Consider the following 15,305-nt stretch of genomic DNA (forward strand, 5'->3'; position numbering starts at 1 on the left):
AATGGTATTTAAAAGAAGTCAAAATTACTCAGTTCGAGACAAATTGATGACAAAAAATCAGAAAAGGCCAAGTAGTTCTGCCTGTTCAAATCTGTATGACGACCAGCTTGTCCGGTTCTGCACTGGACATCTTTATCTCAAATTTTGTACATCAATGGGCAGATTCATCACTGCTATCCTATTTCACATCTCAAATGTGTTTCAAAATCTATCTGGCAGCTCTCTCTACAAAAGCACAAAGTAAAGAAAATGCAAGAGCTCCTGCCTGTCCTGTCAGGTAAAGCTATAAGCAACTTCTTTCATGTACACCATGGTATTCACCCATTTGTGGAAAATCTATCTTGAAATCTCAGAGCTGGCTGTAAATATGAAAAATAACGATCAAGTAAGTCAAGCAAGCAGTAGGAATAATCAACACCTGGAGTCACCAGCCAAGGGATTTATTATGCCAAAACCAGTCATGCCATTCAATTCACTCATTACCTGGCTACGGGCTACCTATGCTGCTTCCACGGCCTCCTCCCTCAGCGGCCGGTGCTCGCCGCTGGTGCTCTGGCCCTCCAGGGGCATGTACTGCGACATGATCGCCGCCACTTCCGAGTCCATGTACCGCTGCACCAGATTTTAATTTTTTTTTCCGTCAGCAACAAAGATTCAGTGATTGCTTGCTTGCTAGATTTCGAGACGGAGGAGGCTGCCGCTGAACTCTGGTCCTTACCCTGAGCCTGTACTTGTAGAAGGCGAACCCGGCGAGCCCGGCGCCTGCGAGGCACGACAGCACCAGCACCGCCACCAGCCACCCCATCGCCGCCGCGCTCTTCCCCACGCAGGTGTCCTCGGCCTGGATGTACACCTGGTTGCCGCCGCCGCCGCAGCTGCAGTGGTACCCGCCCCAGTTGTTCCGGCAGGAGCAGCCCGGGCAGGTGCACGCCAGCTTCTCGCTGCACTCGTCCACGTCTGCAATGGCGGTCCGGAGTATCATCAGTCTCCTACCACCCACAGCCACAGGCCACGGAGAAACTGCAAGTGGAAGGAAGGTGAGCGACTGAACGAGGTGAACGCACCTTCGCAGGTGATGCCGTCTCCCTTGAACCCCGGCGGGCACTCGCACCCGCTGAGCGACCCCGAGCCCTTGCAGGCGGAGAAGGTCTTGCCGTGCCTCGTCTCCTTCCAGCACCCGCCGTTGTTGGCGGCGCACCGCCCCGGCCCGACGGGCTTGCACTCCTTGTACCCGTTTCCCTCGTACTGCACGCCGTCCACCGCCGGACACTCGCACACCCTCCCCCTGTACGTGTCCTGCAGTGCCAACGCGCACACCGGTCAGTTTACTGTGGGAGTAAGTCTCAACTCTCAAGTGTTGTGAAAAGCAGAAAAGGAATGAGGTATGCTGTAGTGTACCCTGCACGCGGTGATGTTGGTCTTGTCGTCGCGCCAGCAGCCGCCGTTGTTGTGCATGCACTCGTCCGTCTCCATGTCTGCCAGAGAGATCATACAGATTACTCAGTAATTAGCAGTGAGCAGAACTAATGAAATGAAGCGATCGACCAGGAAAACAGCCGGCAACTGTTATCATCAGGTTGTAAAATGTAAACCTTGTGTCATGCAGACACGGGGCTCCGTGGTCTCCTTGAAACCGGCGCAGATCGCCTTGAGGACGGCCGTGCTCTCCAGCTTCCCTGCAAAACAGAAACAAAACCACGATCAGTTTCTTTCAGGCAAATCCAGCAGTGTCAATTCTCTTGTCGCCATGAAACTTGGAGCAACCGAACCCGATCGTACCCCTGTACTGCACGTTGTTGATGACCAGCGTGGGCAGGATGGTGACGTCCCCTCGATTCCCCTGCCCGACCTGCACGACCTGCTCCGTCCGGAGCACGTCGTTGTCGGCGTCGGCGTCGGGGTCGCCCATGCACTTCTCAATCATCTCCGCCGGCAGGCCGAGCGACGCCACCACCTCCTCGGCGCACCCGCGGGAGTACTTCTTCTCCCGCATGGAGCACCGCACGCGGTAGTCGGCCACGAAGTCCCACCACGCCCACGACGCGTTGCGGGCGTTGGCCACCCGGTGCACGCACAGCTGCCGGAGGTTCTCCAGCACCACGTCGCGGCCCCGGTAGCCGGCGCCGAGGTCCCCCTCCGGGTCCGGCGCGCAGTAGCGGCCGCGGTTGATGCACTGCGACGCGCACTGCCGCGTGCCGCGGTACTCGTCGGGGCAGAACCAGGTGATGTAGTGCGGCGTGAAGAGCGCGTCGCCGGCCTTCTCCAGCAGCTGCGCGTGGCCCCGGAACGCCGCCACGAACGCCGCCTGCTCGTCGCACCGCGGCCCGCACTCGTCGTTGCTGTTGGTCCACAGCTCGTACTCCACCCGCGCGTCCGGGTTCGGCATCGACTCGCGCCAGTCGAGACGGACCACCACCTCGGCGCCGCCGGAGCTGGACGCCGCGGCGCGGAGCGCGTCGCCGAAGGGCTTGGAGACGAGCGCGGAGGGGGCGGTGATGTTGGCCAGGAAGGCCATGTCGGGGGTCTCCTCCTCCGGGGTGTCCATGGTCAGCAGCGGCTCGTCCACGCTGTCGGCGACCAGCACCGCCGCCGCGCCCGCCTGCTGCGCGTGCCACGTCTTGAGCGCGAAGTAGCAGCCGCCGCGGTCCACCAGGAGCACCACGGGCCGGCTGGACCGCGACTTGAACGCCGTCGCCCCGAACGGCTTGCACCCGTTGGCCTGCCCCGCGTCCGCCGGGTACAGCACCACGCCGGTCAGCGTGCCGCCGTAGTCCGGGACGCCGTAGTTGGCGATCGCGGCCTCGTGGCGGCCCCGGAGCGAGTGCGGCGACAGCACCTTGATGCTGTTCTTCTCCACCACGAACCGCGCCGACGCCACGCTCGCCGTGGCCACGACGACGAGCCACAGCGCGGCCGCGAGCCTGCCCCTCCTCCCGTGCCCGTGGAGCGCCATCGCCATGCCTCTCGGTCCGGTCTAGCTCTGCTTCCTCTGCGTTCTTGGGAAGAAAATTTCGTGGCTGGGTTGGTTAAAACAGGAGACCACGTAGTGGAGACGACATGGAAGTTTTCCAGGTACGAGTTTTCATAGGAAATGTGTAGACGAGAATAAAAACATTTTGGGGGAGGGGAATTGGTCCGTAGACTGCAAATTGGAGTCTAGAGATTCAAAGGTTGAAATCTTCTACGTTATGTCGCTGTACAAGATGATGTAACAACTTTGTAATTTTGCATTGACCGGCTGCAAGTCTGCTAAATGTTTTTTTTTTCTTTGGAAGGGGCACTATATGATAGTACGAGAGATGTGACAATGCTTGCTTCGCACAGCAACACACCATGTCGTGATAATTAGGCTCCGACCAATTCCATTCTTCTCCATATGAGAGTCGTGACACTGACATTGGAGATGCCCTAACCAACCAGCTCAAGGTTGGGGTCAGTCAGCGGGTGAGGGCAATCATGGCAACTGGCCGTGTGGGATCAGGCAGACGTGCCAAGAACAACTCAACCCTATTTCCTACTACACATCAGATCCGATCCGTTTAATTCAAACAATAACACAACTACCCAAGCCATGATAATTAAACGCATTCTGGTGGATGCTTAATAAGGCCACTAATTGATGCTTACTACATGAGAGATCATGTTCGAGTACATCATCTGGCATGACAAAAAACCATGAAATGTTCAATTAGGTTGCGCAAAATTCAGTGTCAGTGTGTTTGGATAGTATTCATCCAGTCTGGATACAAGTCAACTGGTGTTATTTTGTTTCTAGCACAATCTGTTGTGCACATGAGTAGATGATGGTGAACTGGATTTATGCATTCCAGGATCTGCATCAGACAGTTTCCATATGCTACCTAACAGAACATGCTCTCATGAGAATCTGAAATTCTTTATGATCCGCAGGCATGTGTCAAGGCTGGAACTAGAGCGCTTCGCCGGAGAAATGGCATACAAGCAGGTAAGTTATGCAAACATGAGAGAGACGAATGGCGTAACCTCGTTTTGCAAGCAGTAATAGCTTCCGAAATGAGAGAAACGAAAATAGTATTTGCCATGTTCATCGTTACAGAGATATGACAGGATACCATTGCGTTAACAATTGCAATATAAGATCATTTTGGAAGCTAAAACTGCTTGCAAAACAATCATATGTTATGGGACAGAGGAAGTAGTTCACAATGGAGTAACCTCGTAATCGGGTGAGCTCAAGTTCAGACAAGTGGGTACAAACAGATGAACATGGCAGACACTATTTTCGTTTGAGTGCTCGTTGAGATATTTTTCAGTACATTGTTGGCCACCCTAGAATGGATGGTTAACACTTAGGTGCACAAGCAGAATTACCGTTACACGCGTTGTTCAAACTAACAAAACAAAATTGCACGATACATAACAGAGCAGCTCGCACACCTAATAACTCTTCTTCCCAGAATTTCCCTTCTTCCTAGCTTTTCTCTTGTCTTTCTTGATCTTCAAGTGAAGCTGTACCTTCTTCTTGCTAATGGTGCCCATTGGCTTCAGGAAGGATGCAGACTTCTTGCTTCCTCCATCAACTTCTGTATACATGAAGAGAGGACATGACTCAACAAAAACATAGAAGGGTGACGTAGAACTGAAATTAAAGAACCTAAAAGGGTTGGCATGTTCAGTAACAATGGAGTTGTTTCTATAACACTGAAGCATCCAATCCCAGAAGCCAACAATTTGTCATGCCAAATAAACTGGGTTACCAACGTCTACCTTCGAGGAGTTCCGGTCCAGTCTCTACGTCACTCGCGACGTATCGACTGCGGGGGGTGTTGAGATACTCATGATCGCATGTACTTAGGAAGCTAGGATTTCTTTTATTGTTTCCTAATCTACGGATATCTCCCGATCCTTTCCTTGTATAGCGGATACGGTTGAGATATCCTTGCCCTTGTACTCTATATATATGCTATGGCATACGATCAATGAACATATCGCTAATCTACACCGTGCACGTGAACATATATGCTACGGCATACGATCAATGAACATATCGCTAATCTACACCGTGCACGTGAACACATGCACGGTGTAGATTAGCGATATGTTCATTGATCATATGCCGTAGCATATATAGAGTACAAGGGCAAGGATATCTCAACCGTATCCGCTATACAAGGAAAGGATCGGGAGATATCCGTAGACTAGGAAACAATAAAAAAAGATCCTAGCTGCGTAAGTACATGCGATCATGAGTATCTCAACACCCCCCGCAGTCGATACGTCGCGAGTGACGCAGAGACTGGACCGAAACTCCTCAAAGGTAGACGTCGCTAACCCAGTTTATCTGGCATGACTCAACAAAAATACAAAAGGGTGACGTGGAATTGAAATTAAAGAATCTAAGGCCTTGTACAATGCAAGAAGCTTACGGGAGGTGCTTAGAGAAATAAATCAGTCTTTCTTTAAACACCAGTGCTTATTTGTAGAGGGGAGATGCCTAGGTAGGAGTCTCTCCTGTAGAAATAGACATTGGCGCTTCAGAAAAACCCAGTTTATTTTACTAAGCACCTCCCTAAGCACCTAGCATTGTACAAGGCCTAATAGGCTGGCATGTTCAGTAACAGTGGAGTTGTTTCTGTAACACTGAAGCATCCAATCCAGAAGCACAGTTTGCCAAGAAAAGATACAAGCAATGGCATATTGACTCTAGAATTTACACCCAGAAGCATCACAATGAAGCTATGTGAGCACTATGTGACACAAACTGGCATAATTAAAACAAACAATAAAATTCTATTGCTAACCCGATCGAGACACCAGAAAGCAAATCAAATACATAAGCAATAAGCAGCTAAGATGCAAGCCGGGGGCAAAATCTTCAGTTAAAAGGACCTATGCAGATATTGCCCAGTAACTTGCGAGGGTCAAGGCTTGATAAAACGCACTGATCGCAAATCATTTTCAGCTCATATAACGTTTCAAATCATGCATTAATCGGGTAACTCTACTCTCATCCCTAGTAGCACACTCCAAAGGCGGTTCAAACCAAACATTGAAACGCTTAGGCGTTATTGACCTTCTTCAGAAGAAAAAGACCAAACTAAGCAACTACTATTGTCACTTAGACAAACTCCACGGTCCATCCCTACAAAAGAAATTGGTAGATGCAGCTACTGACAGATAATCTGCGCATGACCCAAACCTTCACAATATTCACCGCAAGTTGGCAGCAGAAAGCCCACTACGAGCTAATTTTCCATACTTCCTACCTGACGAATCGAGTTACTTATGTACTCCACAATTCAAGCCTAATGAAGGAATGATCTCAGCAACACCTAACACCGCGCGGTAATCCAGCAAGGAAAGAGGGGGCTCACCCATGGCCGAGGCCCGGCTGGCGGCGGCCGCAGCGGCAGCGGCGAGGGACTCCTCGTACATCGGGTGCACGCGGACGGGGAGCTTGGGGGCGTCGAGGGCGGCGGCCTGCGCGGCCTGCTTGGCGGCCTCCTTCTTGTCGTAGAAGGGCTCCGCGATCTCCCGCCGGAGAGTCCGCAGCCGCTTCTCCCGCTTCGAGCGCAGAGACTTCGCCATCTCTCTCTCTCTCTCTCTCTCTCTCTCTCGCCGCCGCAACGAGGGGACGGGGGCAGGAGGAGCTCGGTAGGGTTTGGGAGTCGGCGAGGCAAAGGGAGGGGCGAAACCGGGCCTTGTTTTGGTTCTTGTAGGAACGGGTGCCGTCTCTCCTTGGGCTGGGCTTAGCTGGGAGGTGCTGGGTTTAAACTTTCGGCTAAGCTCATATATAATTGCCAGGCGCAGGGCCACATTCGCGTCTGATGTACCAATCGCTGCTTTGCCTAAAAAAAATCAATCGCTGCTGACAAAGTAAAAAAAATCAATCGCTGAAAGAAAAGAACAGATTTCAGTCTTTTTTTTGCGAGAAAATTTCTGATCTTTTCATCTATCTTCAATTATGGCAGTACAACGAATACCAGAAATAATAAAAATTGAGTCAATTACACCACCGGTGTTTAAGCTTGGCGAGAAAAATCACTTTAGTGCCTAAACTTGCGGCATACATTGAATTGGTGTTACAATTTGGCTCGAGCGTGCAAATACGGTGCAAAACTCTTTTGAATACGCACGCAATGCTGACCAGGCGTAACAATGTGGCGTGGGGGCCATTATCAGTGACTGGACTGTGCAGACGAGGCGCGTGGCATCTACTCCCTCCGTTCCAAAATAGATGACTCAACTTTGTACTAAAGTTAGTACAAAGTTGAGTAATCTATTTTGGAACGGAGGGAGTATTAGGAAACAGAGCAAGTTTAATATCAGAATGACAAAATTGCACCCTGAGGGATTCGAACTGCCTAATGCCAATAGTAAAGCTCACTCGGCTAGCTACCCTACCACGACAGTGTTTGGTGACTTACATAAATTAGAATTTTAATAATTCCCAAAACAAGCAGTAACAAATCATTTATTTTCTACTGGGATAGCTATTCTTTTTGTCAGTAACAAACCGCTCTCATGGGCTAAAACATACTATGTTTTCTTTTCATTTTTCGAAATTTTTAGAAAAATATATAAATTCTAATTATAAATAATATATATTATTTATAAATTAAACAAATTACACAAAAAGATGCTCATGTAATGCCAAATTTCCACATATTAATTTAACAAAAATATATACAATAAAACTAAGAATTATACAAATGTTTGTATAATTATTAAAAGTGTTTTAATATTAACTACAAACATTCAAGTAATTTAACAATATGTATATATATGCTCATTTTTTACAGGGTTTTTAATAAAATATGTAGTATATAAAAGTGTTCATGCTTGAATTTTTAATCTTTCTTTTAAAATGTTTATGTTTTTTTTATAAATTCGCGTGTTTTCAAAAATAAATTAAATAAATACAACTATATGTATGGAAAAAACATATGAGCCTACTGTGCCATCTGAAGATCCTCAAATGAATACATATTTAAAATCTGTAGATTATTTATATTTATGGTTTAAATTTTTGTTTTAAGAATTTTCAAAAAATGAAAAGAAAAACAAAACACATGTTCAAAATGGCTTGCACTAACTGCAGTCAGTTATAGACATAAAACATAACACTCCAACTAAGACACAAAGTTGTGTTTTGTTTTTTTTGGGGGGGGGGGGGGGGGGGGGGGTAGCCCTGTCATCTATTTTTGTGTTAGGTCGCGTGTTCGACCCGCATGGCCGCATCTTTTTGTGTTGGAATTAAAATTCTCAATTTATGTTGTTGAAAAAATGATATAAGGAGTTTCATGTTTTCGTGGTTGGTTGGCTAGCAGCGCGCATAGGTTAGCTCGAGTTCCAGGTTTGAATCCTCTTGTGTGCAGTTTCATATTTTAATTAAATTGTGCTCTTTTGCAGACAGGTGGGTCTTGCGCCATGCACACCTCAAGGATTTTTCGTGAGAAAAAAAATGAGGGGGTTTTGCAAGAAAAAATACAGCCACACGCCTAGTCTCCACCGTCTGGTCACTTACAGCAGGCCCCACACCGTGCTGCATGCCTCGTCAGCACCGCATGTGTATACAATCGCGTTTTGTACCGTATTTGCACGCCCGAGCCAAGTTGTGGCACCAGTTCAATGTATGCCGCAAGTTTTGGTACTAAAGTGACTTTCCTCGACAAGTTTAAGCACCAGTGGTATAATTGACTCATAAAAATTACATCCAGATCGGTAGACCATCTAGTGACGACTACAAGCACTGAAGTGAGCCGAAGGCGCGCCGCCGTCATCGCCCCTCCATCGCCGAAGTCGGGCACAACTTGTTGTAGTAGACAGTCGGGAAGTCATCGTGCTAAGGCCCCGTAGGACCAGCGCACCAGAACAGCAACCGCCGCAGATGAAGAATAACGTAGATTAGAAGGATCCAACTCGAAGACACACGAACGTAGACGAACAACGACGAGATCCGAGCAAATCCACCAAAGATTTCATCCAAATCGGAGGTCGCGCCCCTCCCCGGGGGCGACACGGGCGGCGACCTCAGCCCCCCGTAGCCTCCACCCTCCAGGCTTCTTCTGTCCCTCGCTGTCGCCGGTGGCCTCCGGCAGGCAAAGCTTGTGTGGAGCCGGCGGCGGCGGGGCACTCTCTGGGTGCAGTTCGCTCCAGAGAAAGGGGATCTCGCGTGCGGGTTGCGGCCATCCGACGCTCGGCTCCGGGGTGGCGTCCTCGCATGCGGCGGAGGTGGTCTTCAGCGCGCGGAGCGGTGGCTGGTCGCGGCGGTGGGCGCGCCGTCGCGGAGTGCGCGGTCGCGGTCGCTGGCGTTCGTGCGGTCCCGATCTGGGACCTCACGGGCCGCGGCTAGCGCAGATGGTGGTGTGGTGGGAGGCGGCGGCCTTGATCCGAGCTCTGGCGCGACCTAGGCGTGGACAGCGTGCGCGGACGGCCGGCGTGCTTGCGGCGACTCCGGATGCACGCGTGGAGCGCGGACCAGCGGCTGGCGCGCGGCGGCCGCGGGGCGTGGCGGGCCTGACGTCCCCGGGGTGCGAGGTGTGTTGCGGGTGGAAGGCCTGCTCCGGCTGCTTAGCTCAAGCGGCTCGATCTGGATCTGGCGCGTTGTGCTCCTACTCTGGTTGTTATTTCTGCGCTGCAGCGGTGGTTGCTGCGGTGGTGGTGGTCGCGACGGTGCTGCGGTGGTGGTTGGTGATACGTCTCCAACGTATCTATAACTAGACAATTCCCCGCGCGTTGCTACGGGAATATATGGTTGAAATTTTAACAATAATGATTTCATGATTAGGGCACTCTTTCAGTAACATGGAATTAAGTTTCAAGTTGCTGGAAAGAATACACTCCACCACAACATAACCATGTTGCAAAGCAAATGGATTTCCTGTCCTGGTTTCCCTGGATTCTGTTTTACTTGTAGGGGTGAACAACCTGAATTCTCCATCAATCAAAGTTTGCAAATACATCATCAAGATGCTGCCATTACATATTTTCCACGTATTCCACACCCAGAATGGGAATTTCTATGTCAAATAGATGTTAGGGGAGAAAGCTCATAATTAAGAATAAGAAGGTTCACAATTGTATCATTGAGCAATATACATGGATTATTATTCCCTACAAAAATATGGAGCACATGACATCATGAGAAGGGGAAAAAGGACAGATGTGTGACCTAGCATAGTGGTGTAAGAATTCAGCCCACTATTGCATTCTATATGTATTCTCTGTGTAGATGAATATAAAATGTTGGCATGACACAGTACATAAACGATCACTTGCCGAACGACAGCGAAAGAGCAAAAAATGTCAAAAACATGAGTAAAAAAAAACAGACATGGTCATAGAGTTAAAGATTTCATTAAGAAATGTCCCACTTTGGCAGCGATAGAAAGTTAACATTACTAAGAGATGTCAGATCTAGAAAAGAGGAAGGTTAGAGCACCCACTTTACTATTCGATGGGCAAATCGACAATCACATTAAGAAAAATTGAATAATCTCATGAGAGTGCACTGATAGAAACATGAAAATTGCATATATTGGACAGAAATTTACATATGAATATAGCAAAAAAAAAAACTCGGTGAATTGATATTGAACCATTTACAGGTAGAGAACCATAGATAACCGCTGATTATTTGCTAGAATTATGTCGCGATGATAACCATGGAGGTCACAACAATAGGGAATGAACATAGCATTGTTAATCTGAAATCATAAAATAATTTGGAATGCTATAACTTTAAGAGAGAAATCTGAAACGCTGAAGGTAATTTAGCATTGAAGTAGCTCTTATGAGGAAATAGCTTAAATCACTTGAGCTTCCTATACATGAATTAACCTTCCGCTTCATCCATTATGCACTCTTTAATTAACACAATAATGGAAGACCGACAGATAACAAACAGAAAGAGATGGACCGGTGGACTGCTCCTGTAAGTATATATATATTAAGAATCTGTAAACAAAACCCGATGCACAGATATGAGTGAAATGCACCGGGGCAAATCGTCCAATTCTAATGTGTGATGTCTAATTGGCTATTGATTCATGGTCAAGTGGAGTATATATAAATAATAGCACTGGCCTTCAGATTTGATAATCATGAAAGAAAACCGTTTACCTTGCAGACAGGAACAATGAAGCCAATGATAGAAGTTCAGCTTGTCAATTGAAATGAAATCCCACAAGCTTCCGGCTATAGATGTTGAGACAACATAAGAGAAATTAGATATCCTCACTGCAAAGAGCCCTTTTCTTCCACTCACATCGCACGCCACACCGACCGACTAACTGCGCTCCATGACGGAGCAAAGGCAGGAGGGCTGAGCGGCTCCACCACAGGCAGGTGCCAACGACATGCTGTGGGCGTGCGGCGGTATCTTGCTGCTGCCGCGATGGCACGGACAGGGGTGTGCAGGCAGCATGACCGGGTGAGGTCTGTTGTTGCCGCTCTCTCACATGGATGGATGAAGGTAGAAGAAAGAGGAGCACACAGTACACTGGAGTTTCACCCGGCTTCACAGCCCCGTTACTCTTCCGAGAGCCCCAACTCTTCTCAATGAATACATAATCGTGTCCGCGGCTTTGTAGTCCTACAGCTACGCAGCGCCCACGTCTCCTGCGCATGCATGCACGTAGCGGAGCGAGCGATCCGCCCGGCCAACGACGCGCACACAACGCGCTCGATCCATCCGATCGTAACAGCCTGCATGCACAGCTCCTCCACACTACATGCATGTCAAGCTAACTAACTCCAACACACACACACGGACTCACGCACACACGCACCTACGAACCTGACGTGGCCACACACCGCCCACACACGCGCCACGCTGCTGCGTCCCGCACGTTCCGCTCGTCCCACGCGCCACCGACAAGCCCGACGAGCCCGACGACACCAGTGCATCCCGCCCGTCCCGCGCGTATCCGTCGCGCCCGACGAGCCCGACCACACACGCCGTGGCTTATTCCAACACACACCCCCTAAACCACAGCCTAGAGGAGTCCGTCGTCGTCAACGTTGGCGCCAGGCAAGAGAGCCTGCTCCGCCGCCGGTCCTTTCCGCAGCTGCGGGCACTCGCGCCAGAAGTGCCCGTGCTCCCCGAACTTGTAGCAGCGCCTGCGCCTGTTGCCGCCGCTCCCCGACGCCACGCTGCGCCCGTCGTCGTCGTCCCGAGCACCGCCGTGTCGACGCTCCCGTGTTGCCCACTGCGCCGCCGTCATGAGCAGCTGCTCACCCCCGCGCCCGCCGCCGTCTTGTCCACGGCGCCGAACCCGCTCGTCGAACACACGCAGCCGCCCGAGCGCTTCGTCGAACGCCATCTCGTCACGTCGTGGAACTGCTCGATGCCGGCAACGACGGGGAAGAGCCGATCCGGCACCGTATCCAGCAGCTTCTTGACGAGCGCCGCGTCGCCCAGCATCTCCCCGAGGTTGGCGTACCTCGCCGCCATCGCCGCGAGCCTCCCGCCGTACACGTCGAGCTCCTCGCCGTCCGCCATCTTCATCCGGTCGAATTCGCCGCGCAGCGTCCCCAGCCTCACCGCGCTGACCCGATTGGCTCCGACGAACCTCCCTGGCGGTGAGCTTTGTCAACACCTGCAGCAGCACATCCTCCGGCAACGCGCGCGCGCCAGCTTGTCCTTCTTGGCGTTCACCGCCGCGTCGCCCGGCGCCACCGCCTCCCATACGGTGTGGACGTCGAGGATCGCCTGCGCCTTGATGGTCCAGACCGTGTAGTTGTCCGCGGTCAGCATCGGCATCGCCATCGTCGCCGATCCGCCCGCGCCGCCGCTGTGTGGGACGAGCGCCATGGTTGGCGGTGATCGTCTGAACCGAAGCTCTGTATACCAATTGTTGTTGCCGCTCTCTCACACGGATGGATGGAGGTAGAAGAAGGAGGAGCACACAGTACACTGGAGTTTCACCCGGCTTCACAGCCCCGTTACTCTTCCCAGAGCCCCAACTCTTCTCAATGAATACATAATCGTGTCCGCGACTTTGTAGTCCTACAGCTACGCAGCGCCCACGTCTCCTGCGCATGCATGCACGTAGCGGAGCGAGCGATCCGCCCGGCCAACGACGCGCACACAACGCGCTCGATCCATCTGATCGTAACAGCCTGCATGCACAGCTCCTCCACACTACATGCATGTCAAGCTAACTAACTCCAACACACACACACACACGGACTCACGCACACACACGCACCTACGAACCTGACGCGGCCACACACTGCCCACACACACACGCCACGCTGCTGCGTCCCGCACGTTCCGCTCGTCCCACGCGCCACCGACAAGCCCGACGAGCCCGACGACACCAGTGCGTCCCGCCCATCCCGCGCGTATCCGTCACGCCCGACGAGCCTGACCACACACGTCGTGGCTTATTCCAACAAGGTCCGTACGGATAGTCGGAGGTGGCCGGCAGAGCGAAGCCCATGCAGGTGTGAAGTGTGCAACGGTGCCATGACGGAGCAGAATGGGGTGTGGATGGCAGCCAACCGGGTGAAGTCCATACGGACGGTCGGAGGTGGCCGACCGAGTGAAGCCCATGCGGGCGCCAACCACACCAAGCCGTAGGCTTGCGGTGGCTCCATCCAGGTGCTGCGCGGTGGCGCATCATCCAGCCCCATCTTGGCGTCGAGGTCGCTCCTGCCGGAGCTCAGTTGTCGTGGGTACAACTGAACGGAAGATGCATCGTTGGGGTCTAGGCTCCTCTTCTACTAGTTATTGTGGGCTGCCTCGTTTGTTACTAAGAGTAAATGTTGGGTCGCTTCGGTGTTTAGGATGGCTGTCTATCTCCCAAGATTTGTTGTTTTTTATTTTAGATTTGGATGAGGTGGAAGATTTGTTAATAAAAACATTATTTTTTCTGCTGAAGGGGATAAGAAAAAAAAGGAAGAAATGAAGTGACGTGGGTGAAATTTGTTGAGGTGGCTAGACGATGATGTGGACGGGTTGCATGTTGAGAGAATAAGTAGTAGTGGGGATCAACTTCTTAAGAATGTAAGATTTATGAAGTATTCATGCTGTTATATTATCATTCTTGGATGTTTTACAATCATTTTATAGCAACTTTATATCATTTTTTGGGACTAACCTATTGACCCAGTGCCCAATGCCAGTTGTTATTTTTTTGCTTGTTTTTTACATCGCAGGAAATCAATATCAAACAGAGTCCAAACACCGCGAAACTTTTTGTGGATTTTTTATGGGTCAGAAGACTCCCGATGGACCAGAGCAGCACCTGGGGCTGCCCCGAGGGGGGCACAACCCACCAGGGCACGCCTGGGGGCCCAGGCGTGCCCAGGTGGGTTGGCCCCCAGGCGTGCCCTGGTGGGTTGTGCCAACCTCGGTGGCCTCCCGCATCCCTTCTTTGCACTATAAATTCCCAAATATCCCGAAACCCTTGGGAGTTAACCTAGACCAGAAGTTCCACCGCCGCAAGGCTCTGTAGCCACCGAAAATCAATCTAGATCCGGCACCCTGTCGGAGGGGGAAATCATCTCCGGTGGCCATCTTCATCATCCCGGCGGCCACCACGATTAGGAGGGAGTAGTCCACCCTCGGGGCTGAGGGTTTGTACCAGTAGCTATGTGTTTAATCTCTCTCTCTCTCTCTCTCGTGATCTATATCATGGGCTTTGTTAATATAGATGGATCATATGATGTTTTTCCCCTCTATACTTTTGTTGTGATGAATTGAATCTTTACCCTTTGAAGTTTTGTCTTGTCGGATTGAATATTCAGATATGAGAACACATGATGTATGTCTTGCGGTATGAATACTTGAGGTGACAATGGGGTATCATATTGATTCACTTGATGTATGTTATGGCACTCAACTTGCGGATTTCCGAGGTGACATTGGGGTAATCTATGCATAGGGGTTGATGCACGTTTTTATTATCTTTTCTCTGATAGAAACTTTGGGGTCTCTTTGTAGTTCTTTGTGTGGATTGAGTATTATGAATTGCTTTGGTGTTATTTTAGTACGAACTCTTGATTAGATTGATCAGAAGAATAGCTTGCGTTATTTTAGTACGAACTCTAGGATAGATCGAACGAAAAGAATAGCTTTGAGGTGGTTTCGTACCCTACAAACAATTTCTATCTTTTGTTCTCCGCTAATAGGAACTCGGGAGTGATTCTTTATTGCACTTTGAGGGATAATTATATAATCCAATTATATTAGCATTGTTGAGAGGTTGCACTAGTGAAAGTACGGACCCTAGGCCTTGTTTTCAAGCATTGCAATACCGTTTTTGTGCCCGTTTACTATTTGCCACCTTGCTGTTTTTATTTATTCAGATTATAAA

The 15,305-nt window shown here is 50.3% G+C and overlaps 2 protein-coding genes across 2 annotated transcripts; both read right to left on the bottom strand.

Annotated features, from left to right (window-relative positions):
* Positions 1-57: 57 nt before the first annotated feature.
* Positions 58-3,244, bottom strand: LOC123054326 (vacuolar-sorting receptor 7). The gene is made up of 7 exons (XM_044478067.1): positions 1,780-3,244; positions 1,593-1,676; positions 1,399-1,475; positions 1,065-1,296; positions 719-957; positions 484-612; positions 58-359 (listed from the first exon to the last, which is right to left on the bottom strand). Exons 1-6 carry the CDS (start codon positions 2,957-2,959, stop codon positions 499-501), a joined length of 1,926 nt encoding a protein of 641 aa, XP_044334002.1. The 5' UTR covers positions 2,960-3,244; the 3' UTR covers positions 58-359; positions 484-498.
* A 996-nt stretch (positions 3,245-4,240) lies between these two features.
* LOC123054329 (uncharacterized) lies at positions 4,241-6,682 on the bottom strand. The gene is made up of 2 exons (XM_044478072.1): positions 6,354-6,682; positions 4,241-4,562 (listed from the first exon to the last, which is right to left on the bottom strand). The coding sequence occupies exons 1-2, from the start codon at positions 6,565-6,567 to the stop codon at positions 4,417-4,419; spliced, it is 360 nt and encodes a 119-aa protein (XP_044334007.1). The 5' UTR covers positions 6,568-6,682; the 3' UTR covers positions 4,241-4,416.
* Between the last annotated feature and the right edge of the window lie 8,623 nt (positions 6,683-15,305).

Source organism: Triticum aestivum, chromosome 2D (genome assembly GCF_018294505.1).
Source record: "Triticum aestivum cultivar Chinese Spring chromosome 2D, IWGSC CS RefSeq v2.1, whole genome shotgun sequence".
In the NCBI taxonomy this organism is placed as follows: Eukaryota; Viridiplantae; Streptophyta; class Magnoliopsida; order Poales; family Poaceae; genus Triticum; species Triticum aestivum.

Coding starts and splice junctions, on each gene's coding strand:
- LOC123054326 (XM_044478067.1), bottom strand. CDS start 2,959: ATGGCGATGGCGCTCCACGGGCACGGGAGGAGGGGCAGGCTCGCGGCC. Junction 1,476..1,592: donor CCGTGTCTGCATGACACAAG/GTTTACATTTTA, acceptor TCTCTCTGGCAG/ACATGGAGACGGACGAGTGC. Junction 958..1,064: donor AGACGGCATCACCTGCGAAG/GTGCGTTCACCT, acceptor CCGCCATTGCAG/ACGTGGACGAGTGCAGCGAG.
- LOC123054329 (XM_044478072.1), bottom strand. CDS start 6,567: ATGGCGAAGTCTCTGCGCTCGAAGCGGGAGAAGCGGCTGCGGACTCTC. Junction 4,563..6,353: donor CAGCCGGGCCTCGGCCATGG/GTGAGCCCCCTC, acceptor TCATGTATACAG/AAGTTGATGGAGGAAGCAAG.